This window comes from Amblyomma americanum, chromosome 1, assembly GCF_052857255.1.
Source record: "Amblyomma americanum isolate KBUSLIRL-KWMA chromosome 1, ASM5285725v1, whole genome shotgun sequence".
Lineage (NCBI taxonomy): Eukaryota > Metazoa > Arthropoda > Arachnida > Ixodida > Ixodidae > Amblyomma > Amblyomma americanum.
Window position 1 is genome coordinate 235,279,250 of NC_135497.1, and position 24,508 is coordinate 235,303,757.

General features: G+C 46.6%; 2 protein-coding genes across 2 annotated transcripts in view; one reads left to right on the forward strand and one right to left on the reverse strand.

Moving 5' to 3' along the window:
• Positions 1–9,027: 9,027 nt before the first annotated feature.
• Positions 9,028–9,678, reverse strand: LOC144116134 (putative ATP-dependent RNA helicase DDX4). The gene has a single exon (XM_077650836.1). The coding sequence runs from the start codon at positions 9,676–9,678 to the stop codon at positions 9,028–9,030; it is 651 nt and encodes a 216-aa protein (XP_077506962.1).
• A 5,583-nt stretch (positions 9,679–15,261) lies between these two features.
• The window catches only part of tkv (serine/threonine receptor kinase thickveins), a gene marked incomplete at its 3' end in the record, with an annotated part of 43,050 nt that continues 33,803 nt past the window's right edge, over positions 15,262–24,508 (forward strand). Inside the window, 1 exon segment of the mRNA XM_077648741.1 lies at positions 15,262–15,374. Coding sequence (XP_077504867.1) covers positions 15,269–15,374 — 106 coding nt within the window.

Sequence of the window (24,508 nt, forward strand, 5' to 3'; positions counted from 1 at the left end):
GAGGAGTCTATCAGCGACTACACTGCATCACTGAAAAAGCTTTCAGCAAACTGTGAGTACGGCACCTTCCTTCCTGACATTCTGCGGGACAGACTCGTTTGCGGCATTAATGACGCGTCAATGCAACGACGCCTGCTTGAAGAGCCAAACCTGACGTTCGAGTCAGCAGTCAAGCTCCTAAATGCAATGGAGACGGCTAAAAGAGACTCAAGCATGTTGATGCAAGCTCAGGGCATGATCGAAGCGCTGACAGTTCACGGTGCGATGAGCAAGCAAATGAAACAGACGATAAGTTGTTATCGCTGTGGAGAGCCGCACTACGCAACAGTATGCCAGCACGCCAAATCCCGGTGCAACGCATGCAGCAAGATTGGGCATCTGGCCAGAGTATGCCGCTCAAAGGCTGCCGACACGAAGCAAAAGAAAGTGTCAAGGAAGCACAGTACGCAAAGGCAAACAAAGCAGCCAGTTCACAGCCTTGAGGACAGTGGAAATCTTCCTGAAATCCAGTCACAGGTCTACGAGACGTGGCAGATGAACAGCGAGAAAACAATTCCTCCGTTTGTAGCAGTTTTGCAAGTCGCAGGCAGGCCTCTTAGAATGGAGCTAGACATGGGGGCCAGTGTCTCCGTAATAGGGGAGACCGCATTCCAACAGCGGTTTCCCAAGCTCTCAGTAGATCCATCAGACGTAATTCTGAAGAGTTATTGCGGAAGACTGACAGCCGTTAGGGGCAAGGTTACCGTTTCAGTCCAATTCGGACAAAGAGAGGCAACACTGCCTTTGTTTGTAGCTCCGGACCAGTGTCCAACCCTTCTCGGACGAAACTGGATCAGTGCGCTTCAGCTCGACCTAAATGACGTCAGATCCGTTGACTCACTTGCGAGCGTTGACGAGCTGCTTACTTGCTACAAAGAAGTATTTTCGGACGGACTAGGAACATTCAAAGGTGTGAAAGCCAAAATTGTTGTCAAGGAAGATTCACCTCCAAAATTCTTCAAACCACGAACGATTCCTTTTGCATTGCAAGACAAAGTTGCAGAGGAATTGCAAAGAATGCAACGAGAAGGGGTACTTACACCCGTCAGAACGTCTGAGTGGGCAGCCCCAATTGTTCCTGTGCTCAAGCAAGACGGCCGCGTGCGCATATGTGGCGACTTCAAGGTCACAATTAACGGTGCCATAGTGCTGGAAAAATATCCTGTGCCGCGAGTCGAGGACCTATGGGCGAAACTTTCAGGTGGCAAAAAGTTTACGAGGCTGGACCTGAAAGACGCTTACCAGCAGGTAGAACTTGACACGAGCTCACAGAAGCTAGTGACCATCAATACGCCTCAGGGCCTCTTCCAGTACACCAGACTACCTTTCGGAGTAGCTTCAGCGCCGGCCATATTCCAGAGAGAAATGGAAAATTTGCTACAAGACATGCGCCATGTCACCGTGTACTTTGATGACATCTTGGTAACGGGATTGGACGACGCAGATCACTTGAGCAACGTAGCCAGTGTACTACAGCGTCTACAGGAAGCAGGCCTCAAGCTCAAGCTAGAGAAGTGTTCATTTCCAGTGACAGAAGTTGAGCACCTCGGCCATTTCATAAACGCGGACGGACTGAGGCCAACACCAAAGAAAATAGAAGCTGTCGTGATTGCTCCATGTCCCAAGGACGTCAAGCAACTTCAAAGCTACCTTGGACTCATTAATTTTTACAGGCGTTTTCTGCCTAACCTTTCGACAGTTCTCCGGCCCTTGAATCTGCTACTTACAAAAGAAACTCCTTGGAAGTGGACAAGCTTAGAGGAACAAGCTTTCAGAGAAAGTAAAGTTCTCCTGACTTCTGCGCCGGTACTGCATCATTTCGATTCTTCCAAGCAAATCGTTCCCAGTTGCGACGCTTCACCGTACGGAATCAGAGCTGTTCTCGCACACCGAGATGAAACAGGGGAACGTCCCATTGCCTTCGCATCGAGAAGCCTTCTTCCAGCAGAAAAGAATTACAGTCAGCTGGACAAAGAAGCCCTTGCCTTAATTTTCGGCGTATCGAAGTTTCATAAGTATCTCTGGGGCCAAGATTTTGAAGTGGTGACTGATCACAAACCACTTCTGGGACTTCTCGGACAGGACAAGCCTATTCCCGACAGATCATCACCGAGAATGATACGTTGGGCAATTGCCCTGTCAGCGTACAAGTACACGCTTGTGTACCGCCCTGGCACCAGCATCAGCAACGCCGACGCGCTGAGCCGACTACCGCTTCCTACAGAGCCAGGCACAGTACCAAAGCCTGCTGATATCTTCATGCTTGAAAGTACATATCCTCGACTTCTTTCACCATCCGCCATCGCCAAAGCTACAGATCGTGATCCTGTTATGTCACGCCTACGACTGGCGCTCCTTACTGGTGAAGAGCTGCCAATAGGAACTGATTGGACACTATTTCAGAAGAACCGTACAGAGTTCAGTGTTCATGAGAACTGCGTCCTGCGAGGAACACGAGTCGTCGTTCCTAAAGAACTACAAGCAGAAGTTCTTGATCTCCTTCATGAAACTCACCCAGGTGTGGAAAAGATGAAAGCAGTTGCACGGAGCCACATTTGGTGGGAAGGACTTGACAGCAGCATTGCACAGAAAGTGCAACTTTGCAAAATCTGTCAAGAACACCAGAGAATGGGACGGAAAGTACAGTCTAATCCATGGCCGTTTCCGAAGCAACCATGGTCTAGACTGCATGTTGACTTTGGTGGTCAATTTCAAGGACACTACTTTTTCGTCCTAGTTGATGCCTACTCTAAATGGGTAGAGGTGGTTCCCGTTCATGCACCTTCAGCGGACGCCACAATTCGATGCCTGCGAACCATATTTTCCACGCATGGCATTCCAGACATCATTGTCTCCGACAACGGCCCCGCATTCACCAGCGAGAAGTACGCTGACTTCCTGAGCAAGAACGGCATTCGGCGAATCCTGATCCCACCATACCACCCAGCATCGAACGGAGCAGCGGAACGCGTCGTGCAAACAATTAAGGGGAAACTCAAGAAGGCGGCGCCTGGAGATTTCCAAACAAACATCGACAGGATCCTGCTTTCCTACAGAACAACGCCGCACGCGTTTACTGGGTCCCCTCCCGCTGAGCTCCTCATGGGCAGGCAGCTGCAAACGCCCATTCAGCGAATGCACAACAGCCTAAGGGCGCATGCGGACTTCAAGCAATTGAAGCAAAAGATGCGCTGCGACAGTAACGCACGCAAAAGCTGTTTGCCTTCGCCCGGCGAGCCCATCTTTGTTAGAAACTTCCGACCAGGCCCAGCTTGGATTGCCGGAACGGTTCGCCATCCCACAAGTTCTTCGTCGCTTCAAATAGAACTCGAAGACGGAACGCTGTGGAACAGGCACGCGGACCACGTGCGACCGCGAAGGACGCCCGGCGTTCTCTCAGACGACGAGGAGCCTCCTCCTGCACTAGCAGCGACAACGGATATAGAACAGCTGTCCCTACCTCGCTGCTCATTAAGCACCGAGCCGTCTACAACAGCCTCGGCGCGGCAACAGCAGTCAAGTGCGGCCCCTTTGCACCCCCAGCTTCGTCGGTCTACCCGGGTCCGGAAGCCTGTTATCTACTACGGACTGTAGAGGCGTAAACAAGACACGGCTCGTCCCCAGTGCCGTGCAGCAGGCTTCATAGCAAAGAGAGGGGTGTGACGATTCCCCAAGGCAGCAGGCGCCAAGGACACCGCAGGCGCCTTCTCAGCGGCACCCAGCTGCACGGGGAAAAAGGGAGAGGGAAAAGATAATAAACGCTCCCCTGCTTTTCAAGGAGAGGGGCCAGTCTGACCCCCGCCAGCAACGCGTACTGTCGTTTTACGGGGCGCTCTTCCCGCGCCCTCGTTAGGGCACGTCGGTGACCCGTTCCGGCATTCGCTTCTATGCTCACCTCCTTACAATACTATAACAATAACTGAAGTAATCTTCTGCACTAGCGGAAAGGAACAGCAGTTTACAATTTGTAGCGAGGCGCTGGAAGTGGCAAGGAAATCCTTTTAATTAAAACATGCAGTTAGTGACCGCAGATCCGGGTCGCGCGAGTGAAATAATTACAAGATGAAGGATTGGGTGGAGCTCATTTGAGAGGTACTCTCAGATCACGAACAGCTGTTTACTAGAATTCCTCAAGAAAAGCATAAAACAGCTGCATCTTACCGGTACTCAGCTATGGGGCACAGACGTGGATGCTGACGAAAAGGGTTCAGTCGCCGCGGTGGCTGAGTGGTTATGGCGCTCGGCTGCTGGCCCAAAAGACGCGGGTTCGATCCCGGCCGCGGAGGTCGAATTTCGATGGAGGCGAAATTCTAGAGGCCCGTGTGCTGTGCGATGTCAGTGCATGTTAAAGAACCCCAGGTGGTCGAAATTTCCAGAGCCCTTCACTACGGCGTCTCTCATAGCCTGAGTCGCTTTGGGACGTTAAACCCCCATAAACCAAACCAAACCAAAAGGGTTCAACTTAAATTGAAGACCACCCAGTGAGGTATGGAAAGGAGGATAACAAGTGTAATATTAAGACATATAAAGATAGCAGAGTGGCCGGATCAGTGAACAATCATGTGTTAATGATATCCTAGTCGAAAACAAGAAGAAATGGACTTGGGCAGGGTATGCAATGCGAAGGCAAGATAACAGATGATCGCTCAGGGTGACAGACTGGATTCCAAGGGATGGGAAGCCTAGCTGGGGGCGGCGAAAGTTAGGTGGGCGGATGACAGGGTGGCCGCAGCTGGCGCATGACAGGGTTAATTCCAGAAATAAGGGAGAGGCCTTTGTCCTGCAGTGGACGTAGTCAGGCTATTATGACGACGATTTTATGTTAAATTTAAGTTATTTTAACATGTTTTATAATGTCTCTACAAGCGAATCCCGTACATGGTGGTTCATGCGAACTTGTCTTCTTGCTGAAGTTTCGGTGCAAAAGCAGATTTTGAAGACCGTGTTGAACCCGCCGCGGTGGCTCAATGGTTAGGGCGCTCAGCTACTGATGCGGAGTTCCCGGGTTCGAACCCGACCGCGGCGGCTGCGTTTTTACGGACTAAAAACGCTAAGGCGCCCGTGTGCTGTGCGTTGTCAGTGCACATTAAAGATCCCCAGGTGGTCGAAATTATTCCGGAGCCCTCCACTACGGCACCAATTTCTTCCTTTCTTCTTTCACTCCCTCCTTCATCCCTTCCCTCAAGGTGTGGTTCAGGTGTCCAACGATATATGAGACACATACTGGCGCCATGTCTTTTCCCCAAAAAACCAATTATTAAAAGACTGTGTTGACGGCCTGGTCGTCTTCTTCGTGAGCATGGAGATTTCCGCGATCCCCGTCGTCTTTCACGTTTCTCTTTTAGACACTTCATCCGTTACGTCAAGAAGTACTCCGCTTAAAAAGTAATCAAGCATTTGATTTACACCGTGTTTACGCCGCCAGCCCAGTCAAGGAGTGACAGCGAGTTCTCCTGGTAGTCGTTGGACAATGCTTCTTCTAATTCCAAAGCAATCACTTTTGCCTTTTTTTTTGTGAGGGCTTCAGTGGACTTTACACCGCGAAAGAACGTATCGACTATTATTGCCCAGTAACCTACCTCTAATCAGACGCAAGCTGACCTAGTGGTTGTAAGACGGCCTTCTGAGGCCATTCCCCTTGGTTCCATTCTTCCATACAAGGCAACTGAACAAATTTTCTCCAATTTTCATTACTCTATTTGTTTTCGTTGCTTTCTATGGGTCAATCATTTAAGAAAGTTGCCACCTGCTCTTCGTATATCAACTTATTCTAGACATAGCGTGATGTAGAAAAAGAAAGATATCTTTGTGCCGCTATTGAACAATCTTTCCAGTGGTTCTAGAGTAATCCTGAATATCTCGCGACAGACACCTGCGCTTATCTGCCGCCGCGGTGGCTCAGTGGTTATGGCGCTCGGCTGCTGGCCCGAAAGACGCGGGTTCGATCCCGGCCGCGGCAGTCGAATTTCGATGGAGGCGAAATTCTAGAGGCCCGTGTACTGTGCGATGCCAGTGCACGTTAAAGAACCACAGGTGGTCGAAATTTCCAGAGCCCTTCACTACGACACCTCTTATAGCCTGAGTCGCTTTGGGACGTTAAACCCAATAAACCAATAAACCTTGCGCTTATACCACCGAGTGACGCGGAGATACGACGACTACGCGTTCTAAGTTAAAACATTTCATGGTGCCCACGCAACCGTCGTAGATCTACGACACAAACTATACTCACGCTCCTTTTCTGGCTCTTTTCTATGGCCGCTCGTTTTTGCTGCACAATACAGTTTGCATCCGTATGCTTGCGTCATGTGCCTTTTGATTGCACAGAAACTGGTTACCATATGCCTTCATCGCACGACTCTTTGTTGTGGAATCATTCAATGGTTTCTCGCTTCAAGTAATAGTTACCGGCTAGATCGAACCATAGTTTAAAAAGGCAGCTGTTGTTTTGCGCACATAAACTGCTCACAGTTCTTACGCATATTTCAAATCACTCATTCTAGAGTGCATGTACAGACAGAAAATCGATCCTAGCTTTTCCCATTGCTGAGAAGTGGGTGTTGACAACTTTCCGTGATACTGGTACTGATTACATCATAGATTGCTCCAAGCTGCTGCATGGACCAGAATTATTCACGAGGTTCTTGTGCTGAAAAGCCATATGGAACTGCGCATACAGTGCATTGGGTTGAAATCCAGGGTTCGACGGAAACCCGTCTGGTCGGGTATGTTCCTGGCGGAAAATCTTCAAGCGCCGACCAATCGTTCAAAAGATGACGTTTCGGCCCCGGCTTACGGGGACCGAAATAACGACCAGACGTGTTTCCGTCGAACCCTGGATTTCATCGCACTTCGTGAGGCGTATGGCCAACCGATCATCACTGAGATTCGCCGCTTCATTTCATTAGAAACCCGTGCATCAGCATTTCAAGGTCATCTTCAATTCAACTTAACCTGCAAGGCACGGGATGTGATTCCTCGCTCCTTACGCCTGAACAGGCCCGTTGCAAGCCGCTTTGGTGGTCACGTTGTTTCGAAAGCCGAACGCAAAAAAAAAAAATTGTGAACAAGGCCCCCGTAAGCCGGGGCCGAAACGTCATCTTTTTAACAACTGTTCGGCGTTTGAAGATTTTCCGCCAGTGCATTGCGTTGCATTCAGTGCGCGTTGATTATTTAAGCCAAAAACAGCTACAAAGTTCGCACAACTGTCTAAAATATTCAATGCAACAAACGACAAGTTATTGTGATAGTGTTACGCACCAAGAATTTTACTTCATAACACATGACATACTAGACAAAAACTGCTACAAAACAGGGCTACTGAGCGAGGCTCTGAAAGAGAAACTCGTCGTTCAGGCGCTCTGAATTATTGAGAATATTTGCACAATGCTGATCGATAAATAACATTGCACACAACCCGACTCAAAGGTTTACGAATGACTGCTGCACATAGTGCATTTAAAATTGAAGCCCTACTTTCCATTTCACGAATATTGTTCATAATCATAATCCTAACGTCCACTGCAGTACAAAGACCTCCCCATATCTCACCTCGAATTTTTTTACTTCTTAATAATCGAATCGACCACTTAATTTATTTAAGAATTTTGGGATATCCACGATCAGTTCATAAACAGAGAGCTGTCCTGAAAGAAACTAAATAGCGCGCCACGGCTTTCGCCGTGCAATAACGCTCTAAGGTGCGTAGGCAAGTCAGATAGACCATCTTTGGCAATGCTCTACCTTCCACATATTTCTTAAAATGTGTCGGTAGGCGCTCCCTGTTCCCGGTGTCTATACATGTTGAGACGAGAATAATAAATTTTTCATCACTGTTCATAAAAGAATGTTTGACTACTATCCGCATTTAATAAAATGAGCAAACATTCAGTCTTCAAGTGATGATAAGTCATGACAAATGCGATAGGTCGATTTCAACAGCACTCGGGCATCCAGTGGGTACCGCATAGCATTGGAGCTTCATGCGGCCCATGCTCATTGCCTGTGCGTGGGGCCCTGCAAGCAATCGTTAATTTGAAGTCACTGTTGCTAGAATAACACTCGAGGGGTATTCGTTAAAAGAACTGAGTATGCCGTCACCTTGGCGTGCTGCGCCGCGATTTCAGCGTTGGCGCCGCAGCCGTAAAGGCAAGAATTATCGGCGCGGAACGCAACGAAGCCATCTCCGGGGTTCTGCTTCTAATCAAGCGCCTTCCGGCGTACTTACATTCGCGGCACCAGCCTTAGTGCGGAGGCGAACGGAGCCATTTCGTTAATAAATCCGGCTTAAATGCAATAAGCACAGCGGAGATGGTAGCATGTACTTGCACGCGCAACTTAACGATTAGGCTCATTGGTACTATTGGGGGCAAAACTGTCACAGAGACGCAAACCGCTATCTAGGCGCATCAATATAATACCTGCCAATGACCACCTCCTTTGACTTTCATACTTTGGAGCAGGTTAGTTGATCATTCACCTCCACAAGGGTTGTCATGAGCCACTGGCTATTATAGCAGATCTGTTGGCTTTGGTTGCCGCTCAAGTGTCCTGGAAACTTTTGTCCCTGATAGTGCATATTAATTCCGTTTACTATTACCCGCACAGAAAGATGAGGAGGGCGAAAAGAGAGAAAAACTTAGAGAATGAGCTGTGTTCAAACGAAGGTTTATTGGGAGAGGCCTAATCTAAATTCACGATTTCCCCAAATTCCGTAGAATACCGAACAACGAATACAAGAGCGCAGAAATAAAAAAAAAATAAATGTTTTAGTCCAGGACTGGTGAAATTTGATTCAAGAGGCAAGCATTCTTCGAAGGACTTCACACGCAACCAATGCTGCCACCACAGTCCTCGCTTTCGAGAATAGATCCCCCGGACCTTAGGACTGACCACGAGCGAAGAGCTTTCCCGGAACGGAGTCCAGCAGTAACGCTTCTTCGGGGTCTGGTACCGGGCCCTACGGATGCTGGGTGGTTTTACACCCTTTTAAGGGACGATAAACGCCAGCGTACCCGCCGCCATCTCATTCATGATGGCCACGACCACTTCGCTGTCCCGGCAGGCCAGGACATCCACACGTTTCAGATGTTCCTCGGACTGCGTCACAAAGAGCAGTGGCGGTTGCACGTCGGAGCCCGCTCCGCCCAGGATGCCCGTCGAAAGCACTGCACAGTTGAGCGTGGGCTCCGGCGGCAAGGCCCGTATCAGCTCCTGGACGATTACCGAGGACATCAGAGGGCGCCTAGAGCATCGCCGTGGCACGCTTGGACGTCGTACTTGAAACGACACGCGTGGTTCGAAGGCCATGTCCAACAGTGAGTCGCCTTTGCCCAGCACGAAGAAGCAGGCCTTCTCAGATGATACCTCCTCGTTTCCTAGAAGGTCTGACGTGCGCAGTCCATGGGGAGGCGGTCGATGCTGGCACTCCCGTGAAGTGCCGGGCGCGCTGCCTTTCTCCAGCGCCTCCAACATCAGTTGCATGGCTACGGCTAACGTGCTGGAATTGGTACGGGCTCTGGCGTCAAAGTCCCTCCTTGCCAGCAGATAACTGACGACGTACATCTCGATGGGACTGGTCTCGATGTAACTGGCACCCCAGTGATCTTCGGTAGCAAGTCCCAAAGGCACACAGGTCATGAATCCACGCTGTGCGGGAGCCTGCGTTCGCTTAGTCGCACCACTGCAAAGTGTTCGTACTTGGCAGAACCGAAGCCAATAGAGACGTTACTGAAACTTCCACGTCAGTGGACCGCGATGGCAATAGTGCTACTGGCAAAACATTTTGAGTAACTAGGCATCCTCTCATATGCCTTACATTCGACAAAGTACATGAGGGACTGATGCAGACATTCCTTTTTTTCTTTTACTGGCGTGTCCTCAATAAAATGTGCATTTAATGACGCTGTCGTCCTCCTGTGTTCAGTATGAACACGCGCGGCTTTGCATTGTTCGTCAACTTTTACGTTTCCTTTAGGCACTTCTTTTTCGCTACTGTGTGCCCAATGTTGAGTGACTTCGTGTATTTCCAGGTTCACTACGCTGCTCGTTCCCGGCGCTAGTCCCTTAGACTAAAAAGTTTTACGAGCTTTTTTTCTAGTAAGCCACGTAAACCAAAAAAAAAAACATTGCTGTGGGCTGATTTCGATTCGCCAATACCCAAAGACAGTGAAGGCGAGGTGGGGGGTCTCATACCCTTCGTCAATATTAGAGGGGTGCCTGAGACCCTCCGAGATCCCCCTGACTTTAAGCCTTAGGTGACACCGAATGCATCAAACCAGGATATATCGAATTATTGTCTTTATTGAACAGCCAAAGCATCCCCAAGAAAATTCCATGCAAAAGTATTCGTGTTTGTCGAACTCGTGTTGAGCAGAAAATTCATATCGAATGGTGCGCCGCGCCCCTGCAAGCGGCAAGTTCTCCTAACGGCACTTCCGCGATCACTTTGTCCGCAGTGCCGGGTCGAATGCGCAGCCGCGGTGACCTGCTGGCAGCCCTACTCACGGGAAGACGCTGTATGACCACGTAACGATGGGAACAGTGGTGACTGGCGAGGCTGAGGGAGTACTGGCTGAGGGAAACCTTCGGTCTGACGTGCACATTTTGCACAAGACACTGCTGCCATGCGGTGAAGCAAACGTTGCGGAAATTTGCTGCAGTACTTTAATTTTTATAAGAGATTATTTGCGTTATAGTGTACTGATAACAGGATTACACCTCTTATGATAGATGGTGGCTAGCTCCAAATCACCGTTCGCTTCGGCTTAGATGCGGAGCAGGCGCGCTGGTAGTCCGCCGGCGTGCGGTGCGTCGCTGCAGCGTGTACTCAATATTCTTGTTTTTATGCTAAGCTTGTCTATTGTCATGTTTTACATTTAAGATTATGGACAGATCCAACTATTTCGCGACCGCCTTATTTATTTCGTGATTTGACGTCACGCTTGCCATTACAGAGCGCGGACCATATCTTTCACAGTGCAGGCTGGAGTAGGTGGGGATAAGAAAAAAAAACGAAAAATCGGGCAGGTTTTCGCCACGATTCTGGTCTCAAACATGGCTAAGTGCAGCCGAAGCGCGAAATAACACCCATTAATTGACGAGAGAACGACAGGACAAACATGGTAGCCACTATGTAATATATGACGTCGGTGCAGCCACAGGTGTATACAGGACCGACCGCGATTGACTCTGCCGTGTTTCAGCTATTGACTGCGCACTAACCCGGGAGTAATTTAGGACTTCTACGGCACGCACGGGTATGAGTTCAAATTCCAGCGTGTCCAAATTCCAGCGAGATCGTCAATCGCCTGCACACACGCGCGTAGGAAGCGTGACGCTCAGCTGTCTGCAATCCTACACTGAACACCGCAGGCGAAGCGTGTTTTCACGTGCTGTGTTTGTTCCTCTCTCTCTCTGCCCACGCTGACGTCCTTCTGTAAGCATCATATTCGTCCTCCACGTCCCAGAGGACGCAGAGGACAATTGTTCGGAGCAAGCTGATCCACATGTCTGCAGCATCGCGTCATCACTCCGCGAGTGTGCTACGATCCGCAGCGTGAATTCACCGCCGGGAAGTAATACGCTACTGATCCCCGAGCGCCGATTTGTGCCGGCGTGGTCCGTGTATGGGCACCTTGGTGGAAAGGGCGAAACGTCCCGAAGCGCGGCGTAGAAGGTAGAGGTCAGAGCAAACGGCGCCACTGAGGCGGTGCGTTGCGCGGCGGGCATGCGCGCGATTCGGCGCCGGATCACATTGCAGTACGGCTCGTGAGAGCGCTCTGGAGCAATTCATCTGCACGTCACCGCGCGTGCTTCAATCTGCTTTTGACGCAGCTGTAAAAATTTTCAATTTCCGCCCTTCATTCACTGAAGCAACCCTGAACGGCCGCGCTTACGGCGCGCCACCCGCAGTGTACGTTGAGTCAACACGGCTTATTTTTAACCGAATTCGCTATAATATTGGAATTAACATATACGTCACCTAACGCAGGCTGTCCCGCACATTTTACCTTACTGTATCGGTTTAATGGGAAGCTTAGCAGTTGGCTGAATATATAATTATCTGCTGATCTGCGAATTATTTCTTAATCGATTAATTAGCCGATGGTGTTTTATTTTTATGGCTCAAGGGCATCTGTGGCAAAAGAGTAAGAAGAACAAGAACAGTGGTCGACACAGATTGAGTGCGTACTTATTAATGAGGCTGAATGGCTGTGAGGCCATCTTCGTATTTCTCCGGCTTCAGTAATGAGAGCAAATTGCAGAGAACGTCCAGCATTTAGGTTTAGCTGTGCACGTGGCTTATCAGCAGACAACGGTAAGCACTACGCGAAGAAGGGGCTCTTCCTCACTTAGGAGACAGAAAAGCACATCATCCTCGGTTAGCCGAGGGTGAGGTTTGTTTTTCTATAATAATAATAATAATAATAATAATAATAATAATAATAATAATAATAATAATAATAATAATAATAATAATAATAATAATAATAATAAAGAGGAGAGGCCTTAATCATTTACAAGAAGAAAAACATTCTTGCTTGCAGGTGCAATTTATTTCTTATCGTCGTTGCAGGTCCGGTGTTCTGTAATTACCCATTCGATAATAATCATGCATGTACACTGAACTAAAGGATAGCCGGCACCAGGTCATGTTGAAAAGAAGCGCGAAAACAACAGAAATGTTTAGCGTAGTGGAGACGCTCTTGCGTAGACGTGTACTGGTTTACCGGACGCCGGCTGCGCTCGCGCAATGGCCCCGCCTGGCCGCGCCCCTACCACTGCGCGTTCGCAGCTGGCGCCCGGTAAACCAGTACACGTCTACGCAAGAGCGTCTCCACTACGCTAAAAGTCTGATAAAACACACAAAGATTTTCAGCGTCCGTGTCCGCGGGTTCCCTTTCTACTTTGGCACGGGGTGCTTGGATCGGTTCAACATAGCCAGGGTACCTAGCCAGGGCAAAGAAATAGAAGACCTCATACAAATCAAATCAGATCTTTATTTTCCATCAGGTGCTACAGATGGAGGGGCCACGGAAAAAAAGCTGCCACTTGGCAACTTGACGAGTCCGCGGACCCATATATAAGGCAGCGTCTAGACAGCACCATAGCATAAACAAGCGATAAACAAATCAAGACACTTGATCAAAGCAAAATAAAAGAAAAAGTCCTGAGCCAGATCAATCAAACACCGTAAGCACAAAAGAATGAACAAGCGATAAGCATATCAAGACACTTGATAAATGCAGAAGAAAAGAAAAAGTCCTGAGCTAGATTAAACAAACACCAGAATAGATGAAATCACGTTAGTCAAAGAGCAAACAGGTCTCTAAGTGTAACAGTGGAACAACTAAATAAATCAAAATTCAGTGACTGATAATAGTTTAAAAGAGATGGCAGAGAAAAACACAAACGCTCCATACCAGAATTCAAGCATGGTACAGCAACCTTCCAGTTTTCTACACGTCTAGTATTATAACATTTCTCATTTCTTTCTAAATGTGCCAAGGCATCGAGGCTATGAATATTTTTTTTTCACTTCATATTTAAACCTAGCACTCAAACGGTAGCGGTATAGCTTGTGAGATGTAATAACATGTGCCCTGTGAAAGAATTCTGCAGTGGTTGCATTATAACCAGCATTGCACACGTGGCGTAGATACCGTTTTTGCATATGGAATATTTTTTGTATGTTAGAGAAAGTAGTTGTGCCCCAGACAAGTTGGCAATAGTTGACGTGTGGATAGAAAAGAGAATTATAGACCAATATTTTTGTTTTAGTAGAAAGCATGTATCGGAGACGACCGACTACACCGGTTATTCTAGCAAGTTTGGCTAATACAAAATTCACGTGCGATTCCCAGGACAGATTAGCAGTGAATATAACGCCTAGACATTTAAACTGGTCAACAATGCCAACAGGAGGAGAGTTTAAAACAATATTGGCATGAGGAGAAACAGGTTTATTTTTCGGCCGGAAGGCAACTGCTTTTGTTTTATTTTCGTTAATATTCATGTAATTTCGATAAAGACCATTGCTGCAGTTTGACTATGGTATTATTGCAATCAGTGATAAGTTTATCGATGTTATTACCAGAAAAAAATGTGCTGGTATCATCTGCGTATATAATAAATTTGGCGTTCTGATTAGTGTTAACAATATCATCTATAACAGGTTAAATAGAAGGGGCCCAATAAGCTGCCTTGTGGAACACCACAAGGCAGTGGCAGCACTCGTGATCGCGAGTTGCTTATTTGGACTACTTGACATCGATGAGATAAATATGATTGCAATAACTGTACTCCACACCCTCGTATACCGTAAAAGTCCAGCTTCTGCAGCAGAACATCGTGATTCACCAGGTCGAATGTCATGGAAAAATCGACAAATAGGCTGAGTACTATTGCTTTGCGTTCAAACTGTATTAAAATATACTCTTTCTGGTGAAGCAGAGCTAATTCTGTAGACATATTCTTCCTAAACCCAAACTGGTGTTTCGTTAATATTTCACACTGATGAACAAAATTTACAAGCCTACAGTGTATTATTTTTTCAAGGGGCTTAAAAAATATAGGTAAGGTAGACACCGGACGGTAATTGCCCAATTCATTTCGGCTTCCCTTTTTAAAAAGCACTACTACTTTTGTGGTTTGCATTTGCACTGGAAATGTCGATGTCGTCAGACATTTATTAAAAATATGCGTATTATTATTATTTCGTAACCTGCTCTGACCCTTTATTATTATTATTATTATTATTATTATTATTATTATTATTATTATTATTATTATTATTATTATTAGTAGTAGTAGTAGTAGTAGTAGTAGTAGTAGTAGTAGTAGTAGTAGTAGTAGTAGTAGTAGTGTACGTGCGGCGCGGTTGGCGGCAAGCGCGCTTTGAAGGACGGTGCGAAAGAGGGGTGAAACCCTTTCCTGTCTCCATAGGTGAAAGCGAAAGAAGAAAGAGGGGAAGAGTTCCCGTAGGATTCTAGACAAATTTCGATATTCTGCGACCCTTTAACGTGCACTGACATTGCACAGTGCTTTGCCTCGTTTTTGCATCTCGCTTCCATCGAAATACGGCCGCCGCCAAACTCCCTAAACGCAATGTGAAGCCTGTTAAAGGTGGCGCTGACTACCGCACCAAACCGACAAACAAAGTAAGTGTATTGCTCCACGCTTACGCATGCCTTTTCGTCACGTGATCACTGCTGCGACCCTAGATAAAATGGCGACTGGCGGTAGTCGTCATTGTTGTCTAAAGATGAGAACGAGGTTGAAGGCTATGTTGTGGCTGCTACCTTGCGTTTCACTTGCCCTGCTGGTTGCAGAAGGTAAGTGGAAGTGTCCGTATGCATTTTATTGCTTGATATTAATTGTATTCTCTTTGATCAGGGCCATTTGAGGTTAAGATTTGACTGTTTTGAGCGGCAGTATGTTTTTCTTTTTTGCTTCACTGTTCCGACTGCTGTTTGCTTCGCTTTACGTCTGCGTTTTTGTAAATGGGTTGGGTTTTTGTGTGTGGCATTGCTGATCATTTCCTGGGTGTTTTGATCTTGATCTTGGAGAGATCATTTCACATGGTGGATACTTTGGCCTGGTAGCTGCACGGCGGAGGAGTTGCCTCCTTGTGTACTAAACTGTTTTGTTCAGAACGGAGGCACATTAGCTGCCCTGTCAAATGCAAAAGCATTTCGTAACCTTTTGTGCTTCAAAGTTCTGTCTCAAATGCTGCCACCGATTTGTGCGAAACAATTTGTGCCCCGCCATTGCGTAGTTCATCAATTATATTAAACAGGGTGTGGAATCATGCCTGCTTCAAGGTTGTTAAATAAGATTGACAAAACGTTTTTGAGTTTTTACTACTTTTTTTCTTCAAGTTTCACAAGTAGCGACAAAAATACTGTGAACTGGTCCGTGATCGCGACCACGGCATGTCTTGCTGCACAGCTGTACGACTTTGTTGTGACGAGTAAGGTGCGCGATACGCGCGGTCTTGTTGTCTCAGTACTGTAAACTGTGCTGGTAACTTTTATCACTGATATTGTCACAGACAGAGTTACTACGCAGTGCAATTTCAGTAAGGCATCTATTACTGTAAACTGCATGTGTATAGAATGTAGTAAGGTCTTCTGCTTTTGCTGGCCTTTTGAAACGCAGCGGTCGCCGCAGCTCTGGCCAAGAAGATATTGAAGATTTTCGTGCATGTCGACCCCATTCAATGCTGAGATATTAATGTGAAGCACTTATTTCATGTAATTTGAAAGTTTACTAATTTGCACAACTTCAGCAGCTTTTGTGCAGATTGGTTAACTCTTGTTTTCCCTTTTGGCAGAAACCAATGTTCTTTTAAAAGGTTGGTGCCTTACGTTCAATTTCAAGTTCCAGTTGGGTCCGTGATGCAGTGTTCAAGCATCTCTTTGAGCTGGGGCACTGCCACTTCAGTGATTTTTCAGTGCTTTCATGTTGAAGCCGAGGACAATAGGTAGCCACCATTGGCACTAGCACAGTGTTCTTCCACTAAGGCTGTGCCACCCTGAGACCTGGTCACTACTATGTACCTCTTGCACATACCTTGCTTACATAGTAGTGGCTTGCAGGCCCGGTAGTTTTTGATGACTGAAAATGTGAAGGCTTCCAGTGCCTACTTGATTTCATATAAATTTCTCTTAAAGGGACACAGGAGTAATTGAAGTTGGCTTGTATCGATAGAATACCAGCTCCTGATCACAAAAACGCCACTCTTATTGAAAACAAAGCTCTTGCAAGGTAGAAAATAGCAAGAACCAAAATACAGGTATTGCCGTCACAGGCCAATCTTGCAAGTACAAATGTGATGACGTCATAGGACAAGAGATGCCACCTTGGAGGAGTTCTCCTTCCTACGTGGAAGCCACGAATTTCTGAGGCTGGCAAAGGAAGGTTGTGCGGTTCAATATTGAAGTAAGTTTTGTTTTGAAACCGATAGTGCACTTTTATCACATAGGGAAGTAAAACAAAAGACAACCTGAATGTTGGAAGCAAAGCAAACTGATGCTTGGCAGCGCCACAGGCAGCCAGGAGAGTTTCGATTTGTTATGGCACTTCGCGTGCCCCGTGGTTTTGTTTTTGATGCGCCTCGATTTACAAGTGCCGAACAGCAGAGGAACTCCAAGTGCCACTTCAAGTGCTAGTTAACCTTTGAAGGAGCCTGTTAAGGCTGGTCAGATGATCACCACGGTCAATGAAAAACTATGATGGCACGGTGGTCGGTGATCGTACAAGGCATTTACCAGTATAAGGAGCACTTGTGTCTTCATATGCTCGCCCGGCGAAACGTTCCCGGCTGTGCCAGTCAACTTCAAACTACTTAACGGAAATCGTTTATTAGGGACGGGAGACAGGATACACGACAGTTAACAAAAAGAGATTTGGAACCTGCAGAGACCGTGACTCTGCTCTCCTCCAAATCGTTTGTTTGCGGCTCCATTCAGTAGCTTCGGCAGTTGGGCGGAGTTGGTCTATTCTAGCTCTTGGCTAATTTAATCCATTCACAGTACACATCTGAAGGTACAGGGTCGTCCACTCTTAGTTAGAATCTCGCTCCGTGCTGCCAGCGCTCCGAGAGGCGCCTTAGAAACTTGCGCAGGAGCAGTGAGAGCCGTAGGCGGGGCCTCGCGCGTCGTCTGCTACAGTGCAGGCATTTCGCTTTGTTTTCAGCACGCACAAGTGGCTTCTGTGAAGCAGTCCTGCTCTTTAGGCCACCTTCGTAAAGGTGGCGCTTGATTTTAGTGGCAGATACATGCTCCAAACATAGCTCCACTTGCAGCTCCCGTATGGAGGTCATTGTGTTACTGTTGTTGTCGTTGTTGTTGCCTCAAATACGATGGCACATACGCACGGTAGAGGATCAGCCAGGGTTTTGTGCAGATACAAACAGGAAAAAACTCAGCCAGGTTTATTTCAAGTGGCTCATAAATATAAAGGAACCTGAGAGAAAAATAAAATAGCGAATTTTGAGAGATCTTTAAGAAATCGGCATGGAAATAGAGGAAACAAAACGTTGTGAGTTGAATAACTAAATTTTAAAGATTAATCAGAAAGAAAATAATTTTGAGAGGCAAGGGAAAGCATTGAAAAGTTAACACAAAAATCTCCTGGTTTCAATAATATACTTGTGAAGAAGCTGACACACCTGCCTAATGGCATGCCCTTTGATGGCTGCATCGAAGGAGAGGAGGACGGGAAGAATAAATGGCAGCCCAAATTGAGCGAGAGGGCTCTGCAAAAACTGAATTCTCTGCCGTGCAAACCGCCGGCAGTAGAGGATGAAATGATCTATCGTTTCAACATCCCCGCACGACGCACATAGATTCGACGGCGTGAACCCAGAACAGCATAAATATAGATTAAGGCGAGGAATCCTGCAGCGCAACAGTGTCATGGAAACCTCACATTGTCTTGATGCGCAAGAACGTATCCTCCATGAGAATTTTAAATGTTCGAAATCCGCTGTACCGAGGATGGGTTCATGTCTCATGTAATGGTATATTTGGTAACGTTCATAACGGGTCCACCACAGCAGCTACTAGCTCTAAGTCTTCATCTTTTGTCAGCCTGCGGCGAGGCTGCCGAGGGCCATCCTGAAGCCTGCCCTCATTCCACTACGCATTTATTATTCTGTTCACTGTGTGAAATGCACAATTAGTTTGTGCTGCAATTCGTTGCTGCGAGTATCCCCTCAGACATAAATCTACAATTAGCTGCCTTTCGTCCTCCGGCACTCTCCAAATTTCGTTTAGTGCAGCCCACGAGCAGAAATCATTAAAGTGACCACACGCACCTGTGATCTCTGTCTAGACAGGCAGAAATCATATTTTGGGTCGCAGTTGTGATAAGGCAACGTTATTATAATCTTAATCGCTGAATGACTCGCGAAAGCAGTTGCACTCGCTGGGAGACAGCGGGGCAACCTGACCAGTTTACGTCTATAGGTAAACTTCGTCGTGGACATTTCGCAACCGGGAAGTTGCAATGCCACGGTACACCGGATAAACAGATTACGCGTGTACCGCTCATCCAAAAGCCTTGGTGAAACGGTTTGGGGTAGATTGAAAGGCGGCCGACTAAATTGTTCACATACCTGATTCAAGAGGTTCTGTTTCGATACGCCAGCCACACTTGGAATTTAGCGGGAACAAAGTTCGGCATCCTTATGCTACGGCGACCTGTGAACTGTAATAAATATGTGCTTAAAAACTACTTCAAGCGATGCGAAGATGAAGATTGAGGCCCTGGTAAGCCTTACGGATTGTTTTCAAATGCTGATGAGTCTACCTGGCCGTCTAACCCAATCTGTACAAAGCTAAAATGGGTGGCTGAAAATGTAGCTGCACCTCTACTACTATCAGTCAGCTCCGGTTAATTTTCGTTGCGCCGTGATTTCAGCAGATAAAATCAGTCGTTTGCTATCATTTATTACCAGCTGCACAGCAAGACGCCAAATATTTGAAATATTTGCTGAACCTAGTGCTGCTGCAGTAGTAGAAAGCTTCGACTATTACGTGGCACGCATTTTCTCCTCAGTGTTCTCATTTGTGGGTTTCAACCCAACCAGGCAAGCAGTAGACATTGCTACTGCTGCTGCAACAGGATAAGCTCACCTGATAGGCTTCTCAGCAGTCTTTTCTTTAGTCTAAAGTGTTTCACCAATCGGCGTTATGCGGACGCAGTGCAAAAATTGAAGCCCACTTCACCGCAATACAAGGCGCACTGTAGCAGACGATGCGCGAAGCCCCGCCTATGGCCCTCACTGCTCCTGCGCTATAGTTTCTATGGCGCCCGCCAGAGGCGCCTCGCGGATCGCCGGCAGCACGGAGCCACTATATAACTAAGAGTGGACAACCCTGTACATGCAAGTGGGCGAGATAGCCCTATCCAGTGGACCCTGTACCTCCGGAAACGCACAGAACCCGTTGAAGCGTCGTACGTCGCACTTCACTTTCAAGCCGCCAACTCCAAACGGGAGCGCCCTTGAGAACCCATTTGTTTTTAGTGCCAAAAAAAAATAAATAAATAACCTGGCCCTTGCAACCGTGGGAAACCTTCTCGACGCCGCCTGCTGCACTATGCAACAGCGCCGTTCAAGGAATCGCAATCCATTGGCCCCAAAGCCCGGCCAGCCTCCGATGGGCGCGACGCACCGACCTTGTCCTCGCCTCTCACGACTCCCTGCACTGGGGTTATGATATTTAATTAGCAACGGCTGCTCACTGAGGAATGGGGAAGCGACCCGCCGGCGCCTAACCTAACCGTGCTCCTTCAAAAGCATCGCACGCTCTGTGGGGCTGAGGTGTCTGAAATGCAGGCCGGAGTTTTTGCGAGAACTTCGTCGTCGTGTTCGGGAACGGGATCCATTGCAACCCTTGAAAGACGCCGGTGCAAACGTAAACGAAGCGACAGTAGCGACCCCCGATAGATGCCTTCAACGTTCAGCGGCAGTAGCTTTCATTTCGGCTGCTGCTAGACTGCACCGCTAGCTGCCAGAAATCACTGAGTCTGCGTTTGTCACGTTTCTCATCACTCCGTCCTATGATGTCATAAGAGTGCGCCGTGACGTCATAAGAGTGCCCAGAGTTTGAATGGGAGCGGCGAGAAAAACTTTTTCAACTTCGAATCCAAATTTTTTTTAAATAAATGCATCTTTCGCTCCCGGACAAGCGGCAACAAAGCCATGAAATGCCGAACTATCAGATTTTGCCAACAAAAAAAATTTGACAGTTCTCCTCACTGTCCCTTTAATGCGCCTGACAGCTGAAGGTAAACAAACAAGCGCATGCATTATTGTGATTCTCGTCACACTCCTCAAACAAAGGCTGAATGGACCAAGAAATCTTCCTGCCTAATGATTGTAAGAGCACAAAGCGTTGAAATAAATTGCAGGGGGCTTTAGAGCTGTACATATGTATAGGGCAGCAAGTATACATGATCTCTGCTATACACTTGTACACTTCAGTCACATGTGTTTCTCCAGAGAAAAGAATTTGCCAACTTCTGCAGTTCAGCCATTGCAGTAATGTTTGCTATCATGTCCATGTTGTGGTCGTCTTCCATTAGTGAGTGCATGCAGTAAGGGCAATGCTTCAAGCCTGTAGATTGTGACTTGACTGCATAATCGCATGACACAGGCCTGTCTGAAGCACTTGCTTATTAGGCTGTTTGCAGTGCTGTTGTGTTTTCTCAGTATTGGTTGCAGGTGCAATGGTTAGTCTTAAAGCACTCCATCGTTTTCGTTCCCAAAAAATCTTTTTTGAAATACTGTTTCTATTCCATGACTTGGTGTAGCAGGACGTAGTGATGTGTGCCCAGTTGTCGTGCTGAAATGCTGGAAGACTGATGTCAACAGGAATTTCGTAAAATGCCCACCTGTCCCACTAACTTTTTTTGCCTGATTTGTGTTAGGGCTTATTACAGTAAAATGTTTTAATGCATGGTCACTAATTCTTAAGACAAACCAGTAGATGAACTTAAGCAGCACAAGAGTGGCACATCAGGTATTTCTGTCTCTTACTGAAGTGCACAAAAGTGCATGATCTTCGAAGGGCACCGCGAACGTATCAGTAGTGCAGCATAGGGAAGCAGCTCTTGATAGCTCCGAGTAAATACCTGACATCAAATTCTAGAGTATGCAAGCTGTGTGAAGGTTCTTCACCTTTGAAGAATGCCACCACCTTATTGCCAATACAACTTAGGAAGTGGTTTTGGTTCAGGCTGTGCATCTCATATCGATTTCTGAAGGCTACTGGACTCTATCGCTCCCAAATTTCAAAATTGGTTTTGAGGAAAGAAAGGGTGCAGTAACTGTGTCAATTCTCGGTGAACACCTCAATTTGCCTAAGGGACGGGATGAAGGAGGGAGTGAAAAATTATTGTCCTGTGCAGCCAGTCTCCCTAGTTTGAATCATATTAAACGTCTCAGCTCCCGCCTTTTTTTTTTGAGCTCAACACTGAAGGTAGGAGGAGTCAACAAACGCGTGGAATGCCTTTCAACCAGTCCCGTGGCGGCTTCGCTTTCGCTTTTTTGTTTTTAGGTTTTTTTGAATAAACAATTTTAGTCGCAGCAGACAACATAGCCGCAAATTAGGCCTACGGAAATAAAAATACACGTGGACTCTTTGATTTACGTGTCACTCCGTTGATGGCAGAGTGGCAGGCTGCCACGGGACTGGCTTAAAGGCACTCCACGCGTTGGTTGACTTTTCCTACCTTCAGCGTTGAGTTAAAAAAAAAGGCGGGAGCTAGGACGTTTAATCTGATTTAAACTAGGGAAATCGGCTGCACAGGACAATAACTAAGAATGCTCGGAACGTGTAGATCGAGTTCGCGGTAAAAAGACGAGTCCAGATTCCTCTTTAGTGCACCTTTAATGTGCACTGACATCAACACATTGGCGCCTTTTGCATTTCACCTCCATTGAAATGCGGCTGCCATGGCTGGGATTGGGCCCATATCCTTAGGCTCAGCAACCAAGAGCCCTAACCACTGAGCCACCACTGCAGGTTTGGCGCTTTGTGATAAGGAACAGCATGACTCGGCAGCCACAGCACAGCAGTGGACTGTTATTTCCTTGTGCTGACAAAGGATACTTCGGGACTTGGGTATTGCTAAGAAGGGGTTTTGAACAAACATACATAGACTTAGGGCTCTTCGTTTTTTGGATAAACTGAGGTTTGACCCACTTTTTCTACCTCGAACGGATTTTTTAAAAATTGGATAGAACCCAATTTCTCCCCAAAAATGCCCCTCCTAGCAAACCAGGTTTCCCAGTGCATAAAGTTAAAGACATCACAAGATAATTCGTGGATATCGTGTGCTTATTCCAGATGGGTGTTTTCAATTAACTGATAATTTTAAACCTCTTGCAGCTCTTGTTACGATGCAGCTTAATTTGAGGATAAGTTTGAAATGTATGTTGCTGCGATGTTAAATGAATGCAGGAGATCGTAATCTACACAGCAATATGATTTAAATAAATGAGAAAAATATCTGATTTGGTAAGCTGCTTTTCTGAATGCATCTTCCACTTTGATAGTCTTTGTGAAAATAATGAGGTCAAAATACAGTCTTAAGTTCCACGCAGAAGCAAACGCTAATAGTGCAATATCATTTCTCCAAAAGATGACATGAACAACTTGAATTATCAAGCTTTTTGCTGAATAACACAAATTGTACCCAAGTTTAAGCTGAAAATATATTGCCCAATTTTTACCCTGAATTCTAGAAACAAATAAAACCCCTGAAATTGCTACGTGGACTGCAGGTGTTTCATCATAGAGGTTTCGATACAATCTTTCAAACTGGCTAGGCACCCTAGCTTGGCTTATTGGCGGGAAATTGGTGAACGTATTTCATGTAGTGCATGAAAAAAAAAACATGGTCACAGAATAGCATGTGGCACTTGTATGATTGCTCTCTTTTTCATATGTGTTTAGCTCCTTTTCATATGTGTTTATCTGTGGTATACTCAGTATTTTGGGACTTGGCTCTCCCAGCAAGCTTCATTTAAAACGCACATCATTCAGAGTCCATCAGTGTCCTCTGTTCCTGGCGCTATTGCACAGCTGCTCTGAACAGCGCAAGAGAGAAGTAGAGACAGCCATGGAGGCACGTTTTTTGTAGGCCCTTGATGGGGCAGTGGCTGCGGTTGGCTGCTCATGTTATGTGCTTAATGTGTGGTTTTGCATTGTTCTCTTAGCACGTGAATAAATGTGCATTTAGATCATTGTGTTGAAACTATGCCATGCGTAAATCCCATGTGCATGGGATAAGCTCATTGGAAATGGCATTAGTTTTACTTAGCTGAAACATATAGTACACCATTTTTGCAGGCAATGAATGTTCCTGCAGGATTTGTGGTAATCCTTTAGACGGCTCATCTTCTTGATGCAATTGTAGCATAAGGGCTCTTGCAGGATTGTTTTGTCTGCATATAGGCAAAAGAGGCTTCCTGCTCTTCACTTATCTCATAAGGGTTGCTTTTTAGGGCTGACATCATACTTGAATGAAAACTAGATTTTTTTTTTTTTTTTCAGCTGTGTTCTGCGTAAAGTTGGTTAGATTTGATGGAGGAATCCTTGCTTTAGCTGTACCAGTTTTACATGAGTGCATTACTGTTTTATACTAGGTTAGTTTAGCCCATTTCAAGCATTAGCACCCTTTCATTTCATTTTAATGTGTAGGTCTGCTCACTCCTGCTCATGCTGCACAAACTGCTCACTTCATGTTCATAGCTTGCACTTTACTGCAGTAATGCAAAGCTGTGTACACACTGTCATGGAAATTTCTTTGGTCCCAGAGCAACTGTACTGCTCACCCACAGGTTAGCCTCTTACATTCATCATACCAGGAACATTTATTAGACAGGCACACCACAAACTACTACTCCATTAAGAACATGCACTGAATCCCCTTCATTAATATAATGTTTACT

Coding starts and splice junctions, on each gene's coding strand:
- LOC144116134 (XM_077650836.1), bottom strand. CDS start 9,678: ATGACCTGTGTGCCTTTGGGACTTGCTACCGAAGATCACTGGGGTGCC.